The sequence below is a fragment of the Hippopotamus amphibius genome, chromosome 6, assembly GCF_030028045.1.
Source record: "Hippopotamus amphibius kiboko isolate mHipAmp2 chromosome 6, mHipAmp2.hap2, whole genome shotgun sequence".
NCBI classification, from domain to species: Eukaryota; Metazoa; Chordata; class Mammalia; order Artiodactyla; family Hippopotamidae; genus Hippopotamus; species Hippopotamus amphibius.
This window is the reverse complement of record NC_080191.1, coordinates 55,824,050-55,846,460: the sequence shown is the minus strand read 5'-3', so window position 1 is coordinate 55,846,460 and position 22,411 is coordinate 55,824,050. Positions and strand designations below refer to the sequence as shown.

Genomic DNA, 22,411 nt, shown 5'->3' with positions numbered 1-22,411 from the left:
TTTTATTTGTCTTTTGCATTTAGGACAGTGTCTTTTGATGTATTAGCTCGATTTCAAAGATTGTATTATTAAAATATTTGTAATGCTAATTAATTTATTCACATTTGGGTTTGGTTTTTCCAGATGTCGATGTGGATAAACCAGATGAGAAGTCTATTATGACCTATGTAGCCCAGTTTCTGAAACATTATCCCGACATTCACAGTACAGGCACTGATGCACAGGAGAATGATGTAAGTATTCGTTTTTCTTCGATTGTCGATAACACACTCAATGGTAGTAACTTGGATTTTTAAGATGCTGTTTTCACAAAATGAAACTGGAATACATTTTAATATGAGAGCAACTGAGTAAAGACTAATATCACCAATTGGGGAGGGGATTAGAGGGAAAGATTTCTCTGATTTATATGTTGATTATGTCAGAGAAAGCATTATTAATAATAAATGCTGAACATACAATAGTGATGAATTAAAATCTAGGAAAGATTGGGAATTCCCTGGTGGTCCGGTGGTTAGGACTCCGCACTTTCACTGCTTGAGGGAGTGGGTTCAGTCTCTGGTGGGGGAACCAAGATCCCACAAGCTGCACAGCATGGCCAAAAAATAAATCAATACAATAAAATAATATAAAATAAAATCTAGGAAAGATAGCAATATTAGGAGACTTTATTTTAGCTATTTGACAATTGAATTAATTTTATATCTATCATAATATTTATACATTGAGATCCTGAGTTCCCTTCTTCTGTTCAATCTGATAAAATCTAATTTTGACCTTTAGATTTATTATATAAGTTACTACTCATTGCAGACACATGGAAGTAAGGCAAACTTATGAAAGTTCTAATTATTCACTGTGTTCAGATTTTCAGCCTCTCAATAAATAACATTCAAATTTTTCATACTGCTCAGATGACATATGTTTGTTGTCATAAATAAAGAAAAACAAAAATTGGGAAAAAAGAAAAAGAAAATTACCTGTACTTGACCTTCTGCAGAGAATCTATTCTAAAAAAAATTAATACTTTGGTGTGAATTCCATGTGCATGTAGACACAAAATATTTTAACAAAAATAGAATTGTAGTACCCTACAACTTTAGAATTATTTTTTTCTGTTAACATCATACAAAACCCTTCTCATGCCATTCTTTCTAGAACATCATACAGATGTACAGTAATTTATTTATCCAATATTAATTGTTGAAAATTTCTGATTTTTTGCTATTATAAAAAATACTTCTATGAACAATTTTGTAGTAAGCATTGTTTTACAGTTCTTAGAAGAGAAATTGCTAGAGTAAAGGGGATACCGATTTTTAATGCTTTTGAAATGATTTTTTCAAATCCTCTTGTAGAAGGATGTCCCATTTTACACTCTAGCCAGCACACCAGAATGCCTGTATTCTGTCTTTAACAACAAGCGATATTACATTATCCTAATCTTTAAAAGTACTGTAGTATTGTTTGGTTTTGATTTTGTCTTGTTATTGTTGTTTTGGTTTTGGTTTGCTTTTTGTTTCTGTTTTAGAGAGAAGTGGATTTACTACTGAATTTAAAATTATTAGGCAAGATGACATCAGGGAGAGCAATAAATGGAATTTTCAAGACATGTTACAACAATCTCTCTGTCTTTACTGTTCAGGTCTCAAACTAGAGTTTTCAGAGAGGTTTGAGATTATAATGAAGAGAAACAAGAAAAACAAAAAAGAGTGTACCGTGTTTCTTAGAAACAGATCTAAGGAAGAAAAAGGTTAGGGGAACATAAACCAAAGTTTTCAAGTAGGAAAAGGTTTTGCACTAATAGAAATCTTTGTAAAGAATTAAACAAAACAATGGTAACTGGTGTTTCCTAGGTCACTTGGATGAAGTTAAGGTGGCATTTGATAGAACTATGTTAGTTATTTTAAAAACTATGGTTTCAAGAAAGGTTTTTTGTTTGTTTGTTTGTGTTTTGTTCCTTGCCAGGCTTCAGACACAAATATTGATCACCAGAGTAACTTATTCTATAGTTAGCAAATAATGTTCCTAAGAAGCACCACTGAAAGCGAAAGAGTCTCTGTACAAATTCCAGCGTGGACTGAGTTATGTGCTTGGGATTCATTTGGGGTTTTCTGGGTTTTGAGAATATAATTGGGCATGGATGTTGCTCTGTGAATAAGAAATTCTATAAGGAGGTATATTAGACTTACTCTTTACGGCATAGAGAAAATCAGCTTTCCATCTGATTGTCATGTCTAAAGTTCTTATGTTACCCAATTGGATTTACTTCTGAGCTGATTTCCAAGCTTGTACTATTTTAATTTCTCTGACATTAATCATCTCTGCAGTTGAGTAAACACAGTGGCTGGTAATGTCTGAGAAATGAAAGGAGATACTTACATTAATGCTCATAAGCAAGGATTTAATGCAAAAATCCCCAGAGATTTGAAACACACTCCTGCTTTAAACGTGTTAATATACTCTACTAAAGAGCTTTATTATTAAGAAATTAATCTTATTCTCTAGAAGATAAATTCTGATTTTTCTTTTAACAACCTCTTTCCTAAAAAGAAAATGCATATGATTTCTTCAAGATACTTTTGAAAAATAATTTTGAGGAACATGTATTATAAGCTTTACCCTTTTTTTAATGAGGCATTTGTAATGTAGGGTATGAACATCTAAAAATGAATATTTTGAGTAGAAAAAAAGAATTTTTAAATTTTTTATGATGTAGGACTTATGTTTATTTAATGCAGCTAAATGGCCATCTAATTCTGTCTAATGAACCTTTAAACTTTTATAGGCTATACATATTAGGACTGATGTCATCACCTTGAAATCCTCATTATTTGTCTGTTCAAGTTTTATTAAATACTTCTTTTAATTCATTTTTTAAAATATTGGCATCAACATATCTACCAGGCTTTCATTTTTTGGTGTATTTGATTTTCATATCCCTTTTATGAATTTATTTAAATTAGATATTTTATAGATACTATTTTATTTTATTTATTTATTGTTTTTTGAATCATTGAAAGGCTATTTATTTATTTATTTATTTATTTATTTATTGACTGTTGAGTTTTTGTTGCTGCACATGGGCTTTCTCTAGTTGTGGTGAACGAGGGCTTCTCTTCGTTGTGGTGTGCGGGCTTCTCACTGCCGCGGCTTCCCTTGTTGCAGAGCACAGGCTCTAGATGCACAGGGTTCAGTAGTTGCAGTACATGGGCTCAGTAGTTGTGGCTCACAGGCTCTAGAGCACAGGCTCAGTAGCTGTGATGCATGGACTTAGTTGCTCCGCAGCATATGGGATCTTCCCGGACCAGGGATCAAACCCGTGTCCCCTGCATTGGCAGATTCTTAACCACTGCACCACCAGGGAAGTCCCTATAGGTACTATTTTAAGTCTAATTTTCTTACCAGAAATGGTGCTATGCCTTTCCTACTTCAGCCAATAAAACTCATAAAAGAAACTTTTCCCCTAAAGGTAGTCCTTGTATAATTAGGGCTCAACCATAAATACAGAAAATAGGCCTGTTGACTCATCTCTCTCATCTGTTAAACTTTCAGTTATTTATTCACTCATTCCTCCCCCCATTGCAACAAATTTTACTTACTACTTTCAGAAGCACAGCACAGTCTTAATTGTATAGGAATACAGAGGTGCATATTATGGCTGTATTTATAGAGAAAAATATGAATCCATATACCTTTCTTTACATTGTTCTCCTTCAAAATATTCACTACTTCAAGACGTATGTATAATATATATATAGCACCACATGTGACTATTACGAATTAAAACAAAAACATCAAATGCTAGAATACTACACTGCCTTATTTGATTCAAACATTTTCATACTTTCAAAAGTTGTGAAAACATCATAAAATAATTATACCCTTAAAATTATTGTCTATTTGTAGACAGATGTCTCACCATTTTTCTTGTTTCCTATATAATTTTTTCCATGATTTATATTATTTTTCTATATATTATCTTTTTATATTGTTAGGAAATATTTCCAGGTTTCCTATCTTTTGCAAATTCTATCCAAATGCTTAAGGTAAGATTTAAGCAATCTTGAGTTAGCGACCTCTTTCAAACTTTCCACATTCTGTGATTTGTTAGCCATTCTTTTGCATGTATTTGTCTTTATATACACATTTATTTTAACACCTTAAATCTGTTATTTCCTTTTCCTTTCTAGTAGAACAAATAACATGTGTTATTAAATGCTAGTTACATTCTAAGCCACTCCCGTGGACTTCATCACTAATCTTTAATTATAAGATGACATTATTTTATTTTTAATAATACTTGTTAACACTAATAAAAGGAAAAATTAAAATAAGTACAACTTCTTTATATGTAACATGGAAAATAAAAATAAAGTTAAAGATTTATTTTTATAGTTTAAAATACTAAGCAGGAAATAATTGGAAAAGGTAAGTGTTTAATTAGCTCTTAATTCTGAGTTTCATCACATATCTTCTGCACAATATTGAGTCGTATGGTTTAATAAAGTTCATGACACGTGGTGAGTGCTCAAAAAAATATTTGTGGAATTAATGATTAAGAATCTTTTCCCATATCCAAGTTATCCCCTACTTCAGTTTTTTCATCTTTCTTTATATTCCACCTAGGCCTGAAATTAAGGCTCTGTCAACACAATAGACTTTATGCCAACACTGGAATAAAAAATTAGAAGTAACTAATTTCATATCAAATGTTGAATTAATTTTTATCTCATGTTTCATGAAGCATGAGTTTATGTATATATAAATACGCTATAAAACATATAATGTATATGTTTGAGTGAGTGAGAGAGAAAGAGAAAGAGAAATAGTGAGAATGCTGACAGTTTAGCTACTTGGCATTTAGATGGTTTCTATAGGCAAATAGTCGCCTGTGTTTTTCAAGACGTGAAAGTTACCAATTGAAGAAAAGCCACTGGAATAAAGGGGTTTTAGAAATCTAAATACTATTTTGTACTTCCTTTTCCTCTTAAAAGGGAGAATGTTGTGTGTATAAATAGCCACATCCTTTTTAATCTTATTGCCACCTGCCCACCACTAGAAAAAGTCATTTACTCATGTTCTCTAATATAGCTATTGTAAGAGTATAATCCTTTTCTCTCAGATGACTCTGAAATGATTTCAATTGGTGAAAAAAAAGGCAATGATGAGCCTGTCTTTGGAAGTTCCTAGTGAAGTCCCATGCTCACTTTGGTAGGCCCCACTTAGTGGTCACATTGACCTCAGGTCCCTTAAGGGGAGGTCGACCAAGAGCATTGAGTCCCTGTGAGCTCATAAGATACGTTATTAGTGCTTTTATGGGCATGAAAGTCAACCGAAAATAAAATATGTGCCTTGATCCTGTTCACCTCTTCATTCAGAAAAGACATCGTGGGAAGAGCTGAGGCTTTGGACTCTTGGGCTCCTATTCCATATCTTTCTCTAATTAACTATATTATCAATCAATTGTTTATTCCACAATTATTTACTGAGTGGATACCAAGTGCCAGACACTGTTTTAGGCTAGAGAAAAAAAAAGACACAAAAGGGATTTGGAATGCTGGTGGTGGGGGGAGACAATTAATGGACAATATAATTTAGTGCATTTTGGGTGAATATTTGAGCTCAGGTTTTTACAAGGTCATAGAAAAATGTTCTCAAAATGTGGTTCCTAGACCAGCAGCATCAGATTCACCTAGAAATACAAATTCTCAGACTCCATCCTAGATACACTGAGCCAGAAACTCTGAGGGTGGTGCCCAGTAATCTTTCTCACAAGCCCTCCAGGTGATTCTAGTGTCCACTAAAGTTTGAGAACCCCTGGCGGAAGCGAAACTCATAACTGAGGCTTGTGGGTCGGAAAATGCTTTCCAGAGAAGGGTGTGCCTGAGCTGAGCTCTGAGCAACATTATCCAGGGGAAATTGTTCCAGGCAGAAGAGGCTTGTCTTTGTAACACCAGGAAGGGAGAAAGGACACAGATCATGATAGCACGTGCCAACCTCTGCACAGGGCTCTTCTTCAATTGGTAACATTCACATGTGTACAAAGACACAGGCAACTATTTGCTATAGAGACCTTCTAAATGCCAAGCAGCTAAACTGTCAGCATTCTCACTACTTTTCTTCCTTCTTCCCTCCCTCCCTCCTTTCTTTCTTTCTTTCTTTTTCTTTCTTTCTTTCTTTCTTTCTTTCTTTCTTTCTTTCTTTCTTTCTTTCTTTCTTTCTTTCTTTCTTTCTTTTTCTTTCTTTCTTTCTCTTTTCCTTTCTTTCTTTCTTTCTTTCTTTCTTTCTTTCTTTCTTTCTTTCTCCTTTCTTTCTTTCTTTCTTTCTTTCTTTCTTTCTTTCTTTCTTTCTTTTTCTTTCTCTCACTCACTCAAACATACACATTATATGTTTCGTAGCATATTTATATATATACATAAACTCATGCTTCATGAAGCATGAGATAAAAATTAACATTTGATATGAAATTAGTTACTTCTAATTTTTATTCCAGTGTTGGCCTAAAGTCTATTGTGTTGATAGATCCGTAACTTCCGGCCTAGATAAAATATAAAGAAAGATGAAAAAAATGAAGTACAGGATTAAAAAATATATGTATATTGTGCCCAAACTCGCAGAGCTAATACGTGTCAGAACCAGAATTTGAAACCAGCTTTGCTGGCCTCCATAGCCAGCACTTTTTCTCCTCGGCCACTTCACCTGTCAGCAGAGAGTCACTTCATCTGTGTCACGGGGCTGTGATCATCAGATGAGATGCTATAGTTGAAAGCTGCTTGTAAGTGCCAAACGATCATGTTAAATATGTTCGTGATTACTTTGGCATTTTTCTTACCAGATAAGAAGATGATGAAATTTTAGGATATTTTCACTAAATCAGTGCTAGAATGGCTCTTATCATTTGTGGGAATGAACATGTAACTCTCCAATTCTTTTTCGTTTTTGAGATGTGAATGGTGGCTTGTATGCATTCATTCAGCAGATAATTTGGTAAATATCTGATAGGTTCCACATTGCCAGGGTCTGGGAATACCATATTGAACAAGATAAATGTACTTTCTGCCCTCATGGAGCTTATGTTATAATACTAGATAATATTTTTAAAAATAATATACACAAGTAATCCAATGTTACTGTGACTGTAGCTCCTCAAATTCAGTCAGAATTAATCTTATCCAGAACAGTCCTCTGGGTTACCAATGGCCTTGGGTTAAGAAGTAACCACAGGCCTGTTTCCACTCCCCTGCCAGCCATTGCTTTTTCTGAGTGTTTTTGACTAAGCACATTTCCTCTTGAGCACATTTTCTTAATTAAATTAATGTTTCTTGGGAAGAACAATGGAGGTAGATAATTTCAATATTCCATACAATAATTAAGATTTTTTTTTTTAGAATTAATTTTTGCTTCTTAGTCTCCAAAAGAGGTGAGGGCAGGGAGAGAGAAAATTTTTCAGAAACATTTGGAACTTATTAAATATTCAGTGTCTTCTAGGATCAGTCAGGTATTAATCAGCAATTAAATAAATGAACAGTTACTAATAAAATTGTAATGTCTGCTGGTTTCTAGAGAGAAGACAGGATAATTTTGAAGGAAATGAAAGTTTGGATAGAACAATTTGAAAGAGATTTGACAAGGGCGCAGATGACAGAATCAAAGTTGCAGGATAAATATCAGGTAATGTATGGAAAAGAGATTTCAATTTTTTTAAAAGCCTTTGATGAGTAAGATTCATGCATGTCATTTAATCTATGTTTAATCTTTCAAATGATATTAATGAGAAATGTCTTTAAAGAAATAATATACATTATCTTAAGTTTACATATAATTTAATAATTGTATTGCTATGTAAATAGGTAGTTTTCTAAATTTAATACATTTATATATTGTAATATGATTGCCATTGTAGCAATAATTATAATTAACACCTCTGTCATGGTACATAATTATCATTTCTTTTTAGTGGTTGAGATGATTAAGTTCTAGTCTCTTAGCAAGTTTGATGATTATAATACAATATTGTTGTCTATATTCACTATAATATGCATTTGATATCTAGGATTTTTTACTACTCATTTCAAGTTTGTATAATTAAATGTTCATCCTATCCCTTCCATCCCTTGTCTCCTGGTAACCACCATTTTGCTCTCTGTTTTTATGAGTTTGGCTTTTTTAGATTCCATGTGTAAGTGATATTATACAGTGTTTGTATTTCTCTATCTGCTTTATCTCACTCAGTATTGATATAATGTCCTCAGGTTTCATCCATGTTGCCACAAATGGCAGGATGTCCTTCTTTCTAATGGCTGAATAATATTCCGCTGTATACATACACCACATCATCTTTACCCATTCATCCATTAATGGGCTCTCTTCGATTGTTTCCATAACTTGGCTATTGTGAGAATGCTGCAGTGAACATGGGAGTATATATATCTCTTCAATATCCTGTTTTCATTTCCTTTGAGTATACACCCAGAGGTGGAGTTGGTAGTTTTAAATTGTATGTATCCACACTATAGAGTTCTGTGGCTTCATGACTTTCCCAGAACTCAGAGTCTTGTAGATGATCCAAAACACACACATTTACATTGTTTTTGTACTACTCATGATCTTACTGGTGTTACCTAACAGAACATTCCACCCCAAAGTGACTTTAGTGCCATGTTGAAAATTACTATAGAATAGGCTGAATTAAGTAAAAAATTGCAACATGAATATTTGGAGTGTGCCCATTAATGAGATCAGTTGCTCCTGCCACCTGCCTCGTTCAACTCTGTTGCGCTCAGATTGCGGCCAGGGTTGTTGTTGCTGTCATGGTTGTTCTTTCTCCAGGCCTCATTACACTCTCATTAATTGAATTTCAGCTTCCAATTCCCACTTCCAAAGCTTTTTCCATTAAATTGTGACTTACTCTGTGTAGCACTGACATTTTCTCCTACTTAAAATATCATTGCATTTTAGTGGCAAAACCGTAGTATATTCTAATCTACATTATATTTCGATCATTTTTGCTACGAAAAAAGGGTGTATGATGTAAGAGATGCAAAATGGCAGACGATGATAGATTTAGCTGTTGGAGTTAGTGTGTGATTTTATATAATCATATCTATAAAGCGTGCCTGAATTTAGATTGATGATGCCATCAGTATTGTATTTGGTGGACTTGCCATTGCGATAAATACTGTATGTGCTTATATGTGTGTACTGTTTGCTTTGAACTGCAATGTAATTTTTTTCCCCAAAAAAGATAATTTTCTGGGATGAGCTCAATTAAAATGATTAAATCAGTATAATGAGACTATAACTACAAGAACAGAATGAATGTACTTAGTCCATCAGCGAGCTTTAGTTTTAGCATAAATTATCAAAAAATAAATTCCAAGTTATAAAGTTACCAGTTATACAGATGTTAATTGATAAGATGAAAACTAAGGATTGGAAAAGTACAAAACAGAAACATTCCTTTCAAGCCAAAGATGATCACCGGTCTCTTAAAATAGGGTCAGACAGCAGAGGGAATGTTTTCTCTCATCTGTGTGTTTATTATGTAATCAGCATTTTCTGTTTCTACTTATCAGTTAATAGTATGTTTTCCACTTTTTCCATATATAGAATTCTGTAGAACAAAACTGAAGACTGATTTTATGTTTTGGTATTTTAAAATTACATCAAGTTAGGGAGAATGGAAGGTAAAATTTGCGGGAAAATATTTATTCACCATCTCCCCCAAGTGTTCGTCACGTGAATTTACATGTTTGTTTACTCAGTGACTTAGAAATTCTTTCAAATGTGTTATCTGTTAGATCCTGCAGGGCTACTCCCATGTTCTTTAATATAATTGCACATTGAGTAGCATTTTCAATTCACATTTGGGCTTTGAGACGTATTTCAGGATGTGTTAATTTAACATGAAAAAGGTAGAGCTTTCATTAAAATGACTACTTTCCTAGGTTAGTAGTAGATTTACAGTTGAGTCTACATACAAATTTATGTTAACCATACTGTGCTAAAAGAAAGATATAATACTTAATATTTTGACACTATACAATTAAAGCAAAAGATTATTACCTAAGTGCTGTGCCCTAAAGTAAACCTCTTACTTAAGCACAAATTAAGATATCGTTAATTCTGTATTATTTTGATATACGCAACTTCTATTTGTAAGTTGCTTGATACCTTAAAGGAAAGCAACTGTTTTGATTATTAATGTAGATTTATACTCCTGTTGATTATTATTTCCTGATGAGAAGGGACTGGCTTGTAGATTATTTAACTAGGAATGAGAGATCTTAGCCTTTAGCCCCGTCTCTACCACTTGTCTTTGCCAAGTCACCTCTGGGCTTACTATGGTAGTAATAACGGGGCTTGTCCAAGCTGCAGGGTGACAGGGAGCCAAAGAAGATAATGCGTAGAAAGCGCTCAGCGTGGGGCCAGGCTCATTGTCAGGGCTTGGTGCATGCTGGCTGCTTTCAGCATCATGCCTGTCATTATTACTGTCGGCAACATATATTGAACGTTATCCAAATATAAAGGATTGTTATTTAGGAAATGTGGTTTCCTTTGCTTTTGCTTTTTTTGATTGACTGCCATGTTGTTGCTGTTTTTCCTCTCTTAGTCGTTTAAGCACTTCAGAGTTCAATATGAAATGAAAAGGAAACAGATTGATCACTTAATACAACCATTACACAGAGATGGTAAATTGTCACTTGACCAAGCATTGGTAAAGCAGTCCTGGGAGAGAGTGTCCTCCAGGGTAAGTTCTCCAACGATTCATTTCATAAGCCTCATGTGATTTAGTCAAGAATATTTTCTGTCATCTCTTTCTTCAAAATGATGTTACATTGGGTCCTCCTACCTCTGTCTGAGGTGGGAAGGTTTACCTGTGAATAGCCTTTGTCCTCTTGTCAAGTTTTCCTTTCAGTTCGAAGAAGTGCTTGTTTAACAGTTCTTTTCCTGCTTTGCCTACCCTACTTGTAATATCACCATTGACCAGATGATACACTGAAATCCTGAAAGACCACCTGGGTTACTTCTTACTTTACACAATTTAATCCTGGCTTGTGTAGAAGAGGTGACTCCCCAGGAATGGAGCCTCAACAACTTATCCAAATTCCATCATCAGATTTCATCAACAGTGAATCATCTTCCTATATTCACGTTTATTTTTATATTCTTTAATTTAAACTTATTTTCTTACCAGGTCATGAACTTGAAGGCAAATTGCTCTGTAACTTTCATATTAACATTTTGCAAACTTAAAGACCAAGATTTCAAAATCCCTGAAACTTCTATCACTCATGGGAATATTTGCCTCGTACTTACCCTATTTTCTTCATTTTCATAATCTAATTTTCCCGTTAAGCTCTGTCAAAGAATAGGTTAGATCTCAAGCACCCCAACCCATCCCACCTATCATTCCAATAAGCTATGAAACAATACTTGAGAACTGGATGAAGTGGAAGAAATGACAAGATGGTTAGAGAATTATATTATTATAGAAAAAACCCTGAATATTCATTTTCCTCCAGAGATGTCTAGATGACACTGATTTTCTGGACCTGTTTTCATCATGGGGAAGGTTTTAAAGGATACACACCAGCAGGTGTATAACTGCTGCATCTTTGCTCATGTCAGCAAACCCAGTCTGTTTCCAGTCCATTCCCTTTCCCAAAAGCCAGTCTCAAAATCAGTGGGCACTTTATGCTATTCCTATAAAAAGAAAATTGCTTAATCTCCAAATAATATCCTTCCGTGTCTGAGATGTACTTTAGGTTTCCTCACAACTTGCTTGTGTCATTTTTTCCCCATTCAAGTTAATAATTTTGGGTTGATTTAATAAATATCAAGTAAGGAAATAGCTGTGTTCTGAACTTCTCAAAGCATCAGATTAAGAACACAGTTATTTTCTTACTTGATATTTACTAAATTAACCCAAAATTGTTAACTTAAAATGTTTTGTAGGCTTTAAAATCATTTGGGGGAATTTTAGGAATTGTCTTCCATGTTAAGATATCGTCTTTCTACTTTTGTATTTCAGCTCTTTGATTGGCATATACAACTTGATAAGTCTCTCCCTGCACCTCTGGGCACCATAGGGGCCTGGTTATACAGAGCAGAGGTGGCCCTGAGAGAGGAAATAACCATCCAGCAGGTTCATGAGGAAACGGCCAACACAATACAGCGGAAACGTGAGCAGCACAAGGTAACCGGTCTGGCCTTCCAGCATAACAGTTCTCATGTTACCAGTCAGGTTGGTTTGCCTGTTGCTCAGCAAGCCAAATGCTGAGACATTGAGGTCTGCAGCAGAGAAAGGGTTATTCACCAGGCAACCCAACGAGGAGAGGAGAAAACAAATCTCAGACAGGCCTCCCTGAAGGTGAGGGGCTCTCAGTATTTATGGGATAGAGCTGAGGCATGGGGAGCCTGGGGAAAGGTAATTGGAGGTAAGAAAAAGGCAAGGTGACCCTCTTTCTGTGTAGATGCGCCTAAGCTACAGGCTTCCTCGTGGGATGTATGCTCAGAAAATGGCGGCATTAACATGATCCGAGGGTGGAGTTTTGGGCCCTCTGATGTCAAAAGGTCACCAAGCAGACACTCACACACGTCCACATGAAGGGTTGGTGGATCTAGCCCGTCTTAACTGGCTGGAGCTCAAACTGGACACAGCTGACTCCAAGTTCCTAAGTTCACCTTAGGCTGTGTGACGCTTGGAGGATATGTAAGCTTTTATTAAAGCAAGTCTGATTAGTGAAGACAGGTTACAGTTTATTATTTATTAATGGTTAAATGATAACTACCCTCGTTTCACGAGTATGGCCTGGAACTTGCAACCCAGGCACCCATTCACGCTGGTTCAGACATGTTGCAGCTTCTTAGAAGTTCTCTGATTTGTACTTCTCTCTTCTGTACCTGTTAATGACAGTTCCAGTAGATTAATTTCCTGAGGTATTTTCTGATAGCTCTGTGATATTTTTTTCATCTGCAGTTACCTTTGTTATTTCTCTTGCTACATGTTATCTTTGAAAAGATAAGGTGACAGGCAGTGTGAATTTGCATAATAATGTGATTGGCTTCAGACCTCATTCCTGCCTCCATTCTCAAGGGAAGGCAAACCAAGTCACAGAGTTCTTCTGTCCTGGTGCTAATGGAGTGGAGGTCAGAGTCGGGGTGGCGGTCAGTAGTGGCCTTAGAAAGTGGTAGATTTAGGCCCGGGTGATCTCTGAGTCACTGACGACTTTATCTGGTGCACTGCATGGTTTGTCGCGCCTCGCATAAATTCTAATACACTTCCTCTGCGTTTTGTGACAGTATAGACCTAACTCAAAATGCTGTTTTTCATTACTGTCTCGTTAACGCAACCCTGCATTTTGTGCAATTGAACTTGTGTACCTCATTTACTGTGTCATGGTGGGGGTTTACTGTATATGTGGAAAATAAACCGACAACTGGGTCTCCCTCTGTCCCGCTCTCCTGGTTAAACGTAACCCAGGTGAAAGCCAGCTCTCTGCCTAGTTCCTGCCCACACTCGTGCAGTTGGCTGTGGCCGGAGAAAAACACACCCCCAGCATGGTGACTAACCCAGTGGGCCCTCAGTGCTCCCTGGCACTCCAAACGCATTTTTGGACTCTAGTCCCTCTGCATTTCTGAGGCAACTATTTTATACCTTGTCTCCTTAAACCTTCCACACCTCCTCCCTCATCCTTACTCTTAGCTGATGACACCACTTCCTATTTCTTTGAGAAAATAGAAGCAATCAGAAAAGAATTTCCGCAGGCTCCCACGACCACATCAACCCACCTACAAGCATCTGTGCCCGAATATTCCGTCTCCTCTTCTGTTACTATGGGCGAACCATCTGTGCTCTGAGCTAAGGCCAGCCCCGCCACATGTGCGCTAGAGCCCATCCTCCCTGCTCTTTTTCCAAAAGATAATTCCTGTAGTTCTTTCCTTCTTCATTTTTCTGTCTCTCTCTGTGCTGGATTTTTCCCACCCACATAAAATACACCATTATTATTCTCATCTTAAAAAAGCCTCTTTCGTAACCCTACCTCCTTTTTCAGCTACTGTCCTTTTGTTTTTCTCCCTTTTATAGTGAAGCCCTTTGAAAGAAGATCTTATTTTGGTTTCATACTACTCTTCTCCCATTCTTTCTAGAACCCATTCCAGTCACACGTTCCCTTGCCCTTCCATCCATGTCAGCTTCAGGAGGGTTCTTTTTGTTCCTCACTCAGCGGCCAGTTCTCAGTCCTCATTTTACCTCACTTATCAGAAGCATTTTAGATACGTATTCCTTCATCTTTGAAATTCTTTCTTCCTTTGGTTTCCTAATTTTCTCTCTATTCCTCTGGCTATGACTTTCCAGTCTTTCCAGTTAGCCGACATTTGGTCCAAAATGCCCATGCGCGTAATGGTCCGTGCCAGATGGTTTTGGACAGGACCAAATATCAAGGCCTTTTTTGGTGTAGACCAAATAGCTCCATAGGCATTTTGGACAGGACCAAATATGACCAATTATCATAAACCAGATGTTTTATGATCATTTTGGACAGGACGAAATGGTCCTAAAAGGATCACTCCCTCTCTTTCCACAAGTATTTATTGAGCTCTTTCTATGTGCAAAGTGGTGTTCCAGCCATTTGTGATACTCCCATCGGCAAAACAGACAAAATCCCTGCCCTAATGTAACTTGCCTTCTCATAGCGGTAGGAAGTTAAGAAATCATAAACATAATCAATCAATAAATTTCCTATTAGAATGGAAGCTAAAAGGACAGGGAGTATGAGGTGGTGTTGCAATTTTACGTGGGGTAGTCAGTGCGACCTCACTGAGAAGGTCATCGCAAACAGGCAGGCACGTTCCCGCCTGAAGTCCTTTGCCCTTGCCATCGTTCTTGTCCCTTGGCCTGAAACAGTCTCCACTGAAATTTCCAGTACATTCTTCCTCATCTCCTTTGGGCCTTTACTGAAAGGTCACCTTTTAATCAATCCTTGCTTGGCCACCCCTTTGAAAGTGGAACTTCCCTTTCCCCTTCCCCTATTCAGGCTTTCTTTTTAGCATTTATCTTCATCTCAACTGCGAGTTTAATTATCTTATTTATTGCTTGATTTCCTACACTGTAATGTCAACTTCATAAGGGCAAGGAATTACCGTTTGATTTTTGCTCTTGTGTCCCCAGCCTCTAAAAATGGTTTAAAAATTATCCAGGATTTCAAAATTTTAATCGGGTCAAGAATGCTAATCATACTTTCTGAGAATTTGCTCATTTGACTGTGTTTTCAAAATTATAGTCACAAAATTATTCGAAATGTTCTGCTATATATTTTTTGTAATCTTTTCTGAGCCTATAGTTAAGCTTCCATTTTCCCCCAGTATTGTTTCTTTGCACCTTCTCACTTTCCTTAATTGCACTTTTGGCGTTGTTTTCTCTGCTATATCCTAACGATCTTTTTCCATCAACTTTCTTAACCAGAGGAATGACAGTATCACTCTTTTGACAGCATCACTCTGACTACTGTGTGATGATAAGGCTGGATTGGTGATAGAGGGTAGGAGCCAGAGAACCAATGTCAATGATCCAGGTAGAGTGGCTTGAGCCATGGTCCTAGTTGTAGAGATGGTGAGAAATGGTAAAATTCTAAGTATATTTTGAGGGCAGAGCAAAGAGAATTTTTAGCATTAGATATTGATTGTGAAGGAAGGGGAATCATAAATGCCACTCTGCTTTTTCAACTGGGCAATTGGGAAAATGGAGTTTCCATCGGTTGAGATGGAGAGACAGTGAAACACATTCAGGAAGAAGAATGGAGTTCAATCTGGGGCAAGGTAAGTATGAGACTTTTTCACATCCACATGGATGTGTGGAGTGGGCAGTAGGAGATGAGGCAGGAGGGGGATAAATATTCAGAGTCATTGGTATATAAAGGGATGTTGAAAGCTCTGAGACTGAAATTAAATAAGGGAGTGTAGACAGAGAAAGGATCAAGAACTGAGCCCTGAGGGAATCCAGTACTAACAGATCAGAGAGTAGAAGATGAACCAGTTGGAGAAAAAAAAAGTGAACTAGCCTGAGAAAAAGCAATCAGCAAGGTGGGCGGGGATCTAGCTACTGTGTTTTCTTAAAAGCCAAGGGAAACAGTGTATCAAGGAGAGAGTATTTTCAGTAGAATGGCCAAAGGGATCCTTTTAATATACAGTTCAGTTCATTTTACGCCTCTGTTCAAAACTCCCCGCTGGCTTCCATCTATTCAAAAGAAATACCAAAAAATTCTTTAAAAAACCCAGGAGGCCCACAGGTCTGCAGCCCTTTCCCTCCTCTGCCCTCCCTCACCTCCAACCTGCTGTTCCAATTGCTTCCTTTGCTTTCTCTCAATCACTGGGAGAAGCGTGTTGATAACTTCCCCAGCCACGTGGATTTCTCGGTTTTCCCTATGGTTCTATGAGCTTTGGCTTTATATATTTTGAGGTTTACTACGTATGTTCAAGTTTAGAATTAATATATCTTTGAGTAAATTGAAAGTTTCATCATTAAGCAATTACTAACTTGTAATGAATTCTGTTCAGGAATCTATTTTGCCTGATACTGATGCACTCATATGAGCTTTCTTTCATTAGTATTTGCCTGGCATGTTGTTTTCCATTCTATTAATTTCAACCTATCCTTGTTCTTAATGTTTAGGAGTATCTCTTTTAAAAAGCAGGTGGCTCTGTTTTATTCGTCTGATCTGACAATCTCTGCCTGTTGATGAGTATATATATATTCCATTCACATTTATTATAATTATTGATATACTTGAATTTGTTCCTACCATTTGACTCTGTTTCTATTTGCCCTACTTTTTCTTTTTTCTTTTCCTACATTCTTCCTATTTATAAGTTGATGCAGGGGTTTTTGTTTGTTGATTCGCTTGCTCATTTTTCTTATTCCATGTTTGGAATAAGACTGGTTTGAAATTATAAACTCTAGTTGTATAGTGTGGTTGTCCTTGAAATTATACCATAGATACCTAACAAAATTGAAAGTTAATCAATTTTGACCTCCTCTTGATCAATATAAGGAATTAAGAACACTTTAACCAGGTCATATTCTTCTAACTTGCAAATTGTTGTTGTCAAGTATTAAATTATTCACATTTTTCTAACACTGTAAATGTGTTTTTCTGCTGATTCTACTCATGGTAGCTTGTCTCCTGTGTTTGGAGACCTTTGCTTTCCTCCTTTTGTATTTGCATTCTCTGTCAACCAGGCAACCATCTTTGAGGGTTCTAGCTAAGTGTAGGGGCCTCAATTTAAATTTCAGTGTTTCTCACCTTATTCAGGTTCCAAGACTCCATCTCCTGTAGCAATGGTATAGATATTTGCCTGAAACAACCAGCTTTTTCAATTTGTTTTTGCCAACAGGTCCGTGATCCAGTTTTGAATCATGCTTTACCTAGAGTGGGAGCCCTAAAAGGTTTCACGTACTTCCTGTGAGCCCACTAGTGAATTAGTCATATGCTGCACTCAGCATCCAGCTTTTTTGTAGTGAGACAGCCTTTCAAAGGGTCCAGTGACATCACACCAACTGTAGCTCTTTTTTTTTTTTTTTTTTTTAGTTGTGGCGCATGGGCTTAGTTGCTCCACGGCATGTGGGATCTTCCTGGAGCAGGGATCGAACCCGTGTCCCCTGCATTGGCAGGCGGATTCTTAACCACTGCACCACCTAGGAAGCCCCCAACTGTAGTTCTTTTGTTATTGTTTGAAAATATTTTTGTTTTGATTTCTTGTCAACATTTTTTCAAATGATAACGGAAAACTACAATAGGGAATGCTTCTTGGGAGGCAACTGGATGTATGGGTATTCCAGTATAGTCAGACCCCCACCCATACATTAACATATGGTCACACATAACAAATCCGAGCTGGGAGTGGTGGTGGCTCTAAATTTGCCCTGCAGTCATTTGGGGGAGTCTCAGTTATAAGCCATAGAAATGTGTCTGGATGTTAAGAAGGAGACAGAGAGTGACTAAAATACTCACAGACAAGAGCTGCTCTAGGACAGTCCTCTGTCCTCAGTGATGAGCTCTGAGATGTCTGTGGTGCTCTCCCTCTGGGAACAGGGAACTTGTGGATATCTGTGCAGTTCCCTACAGACTCAAAGCAGGTCAGAAGGTGATAATAGTAAATATATATCAAGATAGAAATAGTCTGGTCCTGGATTTTTTTTTTCCTACAACATAAAATTTAATGTTCCCTGAATTAAGAGAAAATTAATTTTACTTGTGTGAACAAACACATATGACTTTAACATCGTAATTTATATATGAAAGCCTTCATTTGTACCCGTCCATCAAGTATCTTTCTTATGATTTAGGCTGTTTTTTTGCTTCTATTTTCTCCAATTAATCTACTAAATCTTAGTGGGAGAGAAACAGGGTTAATTTTGATGTATCATTCTGGTGGGCTAATGTATCCTCTTTTTCTGTGAGTGACCAACTGTTGACTATTTACTCTGCTATTGAGAAACAACCTAGGCTCTAGAAAATATGACATGAATCTGCTTTCACCTCTCTCTTTCTTTGCTTCTATGTGAGAAATTGGCTAGGAATGATGACGTACATGTAAGTCTTTATATGAACATGTCTTTTGACAGTGAAAACCCCAGGAAAAAAATCTAAATAAATTATTAAAATTTGTGGAGTTCTATACAGTCTAGAAAGAATCTTTATAAACATCACATTTTCTCTTCCCACTGTGATATCCGTAGGACGTTCCCTGAGCTTGTTTGAAATCTTCTAACCATAAGGGTATTTTCATAATATGTTGTAATGTAATTGACTTACTTTAAGATGGCAAGCAAACATTACTTTACAGTAGCCTGCATGCACTCAAAATAGAATAACAATAGAGAATTTAATATTTTTATTTTTTACCATTAAAGGGTTAAACTGGTTGTGCTTAGTGTTAAGCTTTGAAAAACCCACAGATTCAAAATCAGGGAAAGAGAAAAATGCTAACAATTGTTTATAGCACTACCTACATTTCCCTTTGGACCATGTGCCTTTAAAATGTCTGAATGCATTGCTGTGCAAGTGTCATGTGTGTTTAAAAGATGCCATAATTATTAGCTACCGCTCGAGCACAGGGCCTTATGGACAAGCATCCAGGCTCCTGTACAAGGTAAAAGCCTGTGATCGGCACTAAACCGCGTGTGGCTGTGGCAACACGATCAAATTGTTGAATGCATTGACTCATCTGTGCAGGCTGAAATTTATGCTTCTTAGCCTCCTGTGAACATATTTCCTCGTTTTTTATTTTTTTAAATTTGTATCTTAGGATCTGCTTCAAAACACAGATGCCCACAAAAGAGCATTCCATGAAATCTACCGAACCAGGTCTGTTAACGGGATCCCAGTGCCACCTGATCAATTAGAGGACATGGCTGAGAGGTAAGAGAATGTCCGGTTTTAAATGCAATGTCTTTAAAAGGCTCGGTGGATGCTTTTTTTCCATTTCTTTCCTTTCAATGAATTGATATTTTTACAGAGATTTTTATGTACATTTGGTACATAAAAATTGGGTTCCCATAGCATATGCTAAGAATGCAAACATTCTAATATATTATTAATTGAAAAGAGTAAACCTGCATGTACCCACAGGCTGGAAATCACAGAAATGGTTTCTTCAGAAGCTGTATTTTTATTCAGTACTGTGAGGAACATTATGTAATATTACAAAAACAGCTTATAAAAGAAACAGATGAGAGCTATCTTGGCAGGAGAAAGAACTAAATCAAAGACTTCAATCAATCGTGATTTGCCTTTAAACCCAGAGCTAGAAACAGAACCAGATCTCCTGAGAGTGATTGATCAGCAGAGTTTAGAAGACCTTGTGCCTGCATTTTATTTAAAACTGAGGTGTAACAGGTTAAGTAAGCCCTGTTCTGTTACTCTTAGTTACATTCTGTTAATTCTCCGTGTTTTGTTTCTAGGTTTCATTTTGTTTCCTCCACATCAGAGCTACACTTAATGAAAATGGAATTTCTAGAATTAAAGTACCGTCTGCTCTCACTGCTGGTTCTTGCAGAATCAAAGCTGAAATCTTGGATCATCAAGTATGGGAGGAGAGACTCAGTGGAGCTACTTCTGCAAAACTACATTGTAAGTCTCCCTGGTGCTCTGACAGAGAGGTTAGAGGACCCCTGGATTTAGTACCTAATACCTACTAGTTTATTGGACTCTGTTACTTTTATCTTGAATTTAAACATTAAGAAATGGGTTTGGTATAAGTTTGTGAGCTTTTCACAACAATCTGAAATGCACACCCAAAATCTTTGAAGATAAGAAAGGTTTTGCTGCATTCATCATATTGAACCATTGTGACTGGCTTTGTTGCTTAAGAAAAGAAAGTTTTTGCACTGCATACAACTGACAGTGAGCTAACCACTCAATCTGAATTAAAATACTTAAAGATTATCTTCACGTTTCTAAAATCCAATCATGAGTAGTTTAGAACAATTCTCAATTGGGGACTATCTTTTTATTTTTATTTTTTTTAGATTAGTTCAAAGACGCCTTTTTTAATGGTCATTCCAAGAGCTTCATTGCTTCCTGTGTACACCCAGGAAAAGTAAAATTTTGTCTGTGAATCTCTGTACCAACTTATTTTTGAGGAGTATCTCATATGTTGGGCTATCAGTATAGATAATCCAATGTTTACATAGAGTAGTAGCCCTGCATTTAGTAGCCCTGCGTTATTGGGGGAAGTAGGTCGTTCTGTAACTAGACGTTTCCATTTACATATAATCAGAGAATTATAGTTATTAAAGACAGTTTATTTTTTCTAGTTAAACATGCCCCCCAATTTATTAGCAACACAAATTTGCTCTCAAAATTAATGTTAATAGGGCATCTCAGTCCTGTAACTGTTTCATTTATGTTTAATCACAAGTTCTAAATGATAAATTAATAAATTTAAAATATAAGCCCATTTCTAACCTAACTATTCTCAGTGGCTCTTTAACTGACACGACTGAATGTTTATTGAAACCGTATCTTTCAATAAACATCCTAGAACCACAATATATTTTGCTATATTTTAATTTTATTTTCTAAGTGCTAAATGAACAACATGCATTTGAAAAAAAAAAAAAGATTTAACAGGTTTACAATGAAATCTTTCTCAAGATTTACTACAGTTTTCTAGGAAACATTTGTCCAAAAATGTGCAAATCTGTGACGATTTGTTCCTTTATTCATTCTGAATGATTTTGGAAACTAATGTGAAATCTGATTTTTTTTTTTTTAAGTTTAAGCAATTGCAGTAATCCTACAAATATTAAATACAGATATGCATTTATGGTTTGGGGTTTAGTCATGTCAAATGAAACACTCTGAGCTCAGCAGGTAATTATTCAGAATCCGTTTTTGTTCTCGCTATTTAAGGAGAGCCAATTAGATTGAAATGTCTAATGGGACTGTTCCACCAGGTTAATGTTCCAACACAAAGATGTTAATAATTCTCTTGGAACTTCTCAAATAAAGCATATGTAAGTAAAGAATTATTACTAATGATTAAAAAAATCAGTACTTTTTTCTTACTTCATAAATAGACATTCACTGAGCTGCTAATTTTAAACTTCATGGTAACATCTCTCAAAATTACTTTTAAAATTGTTAATAACTCTACAAATATAGCAGGTTTTAATGAATATTTCCTAATATTTTTATCTCCTGATGAAAGACACATATTTATCGCCTAAGCTTCTATTTCAAAAAGGGGTTTAAGGTATTTATAGCTTAATAGTTTTAATAATTGTAGGATATTGCTAATTTCCATGTGCCCGGTGTTTTACACGTGTCATCTTCCATCTCAATGACCACCCTATGGGCTGGGCATTTCCACACTGTTTCACTGAGGAAGTGGAGTCTTTGAACCCTCAAGTCACATGTTCCAGGTGTCAGGGGTTAATAAGAAGTGGAATCTGGATTTGAATCCACATCTTTCCAAATCAAAAGCCTTTGTGCTTAAGTACTGAGCTTTACTCTCTAACAAAATTGGTTGGGAAAAAAGGTTTTGTTTTGGTTTTTTTTAAACCGAAAAGACCAAATGATCTCTTGTAGCTCAGTGAACAAAAAGAAAGTAGTTCACATAAGTATCAGTTACATTTAATGCTGGTCCACAGTTGACAATATTTTACACTTCCATACCTGCAGCCTGCTAGTTACTGTTACGTCTGTTTATAGGCAGCGTGGCATTGGGCCAGGGGGGATGAGGTGAGGGAGATTATTGAAGCCTGGCCACCAGTCACATAGAAACATGTTGAATTATGACTCGGTTACACACTATCCCTGTGACCTTATAAATAACTTAATGTCTAGAAGACATAATCTTTCCCAAGTTTTTGATAACAGCAACAACAACCATAATAACAGAA

General features: G+C 36.3%; 1 protein-coding gene across 1 annotated transcript in view; it reads left to right on the top strand.

Moving 5' to 3' along the window:
* The window catches only part of SYNE1 (spectrin repeat containing nuclear envelope protein 1), a 341,186-nt gene that overhangs the window by 20,260 nt on the left and 298,515 nt on the right, over positions 1-22,411 (top strand). Inside the window, exons 6-12 of the mRNA XM_057737764.1 lie at positions 124-233; positions 3,999-4,049; positions 7,567-7,674; positions 10,616-10,753; positions 12,038-12,202; positions 19,312-19,424; positions 19,967-20,135. Coding sequence (XP_057593747.1) covers positions 124-233; positions 3,999-4,049; positions 7,567-7,674; positions 10,616-10,753; positions 12,038-12,202; positions 19,312-19,424; positions 19,967-20,135 — 854 coding nt within the window. The remainder of the gene's footprint in view (positions 1-123; positions 234-3,998; positions 4,050-7,566; positions 7,675-10,615; positions 10,754-12,037; positions 12,203-19,311; positions 19,425-19,966; positions 20,136-22,411) is intronic.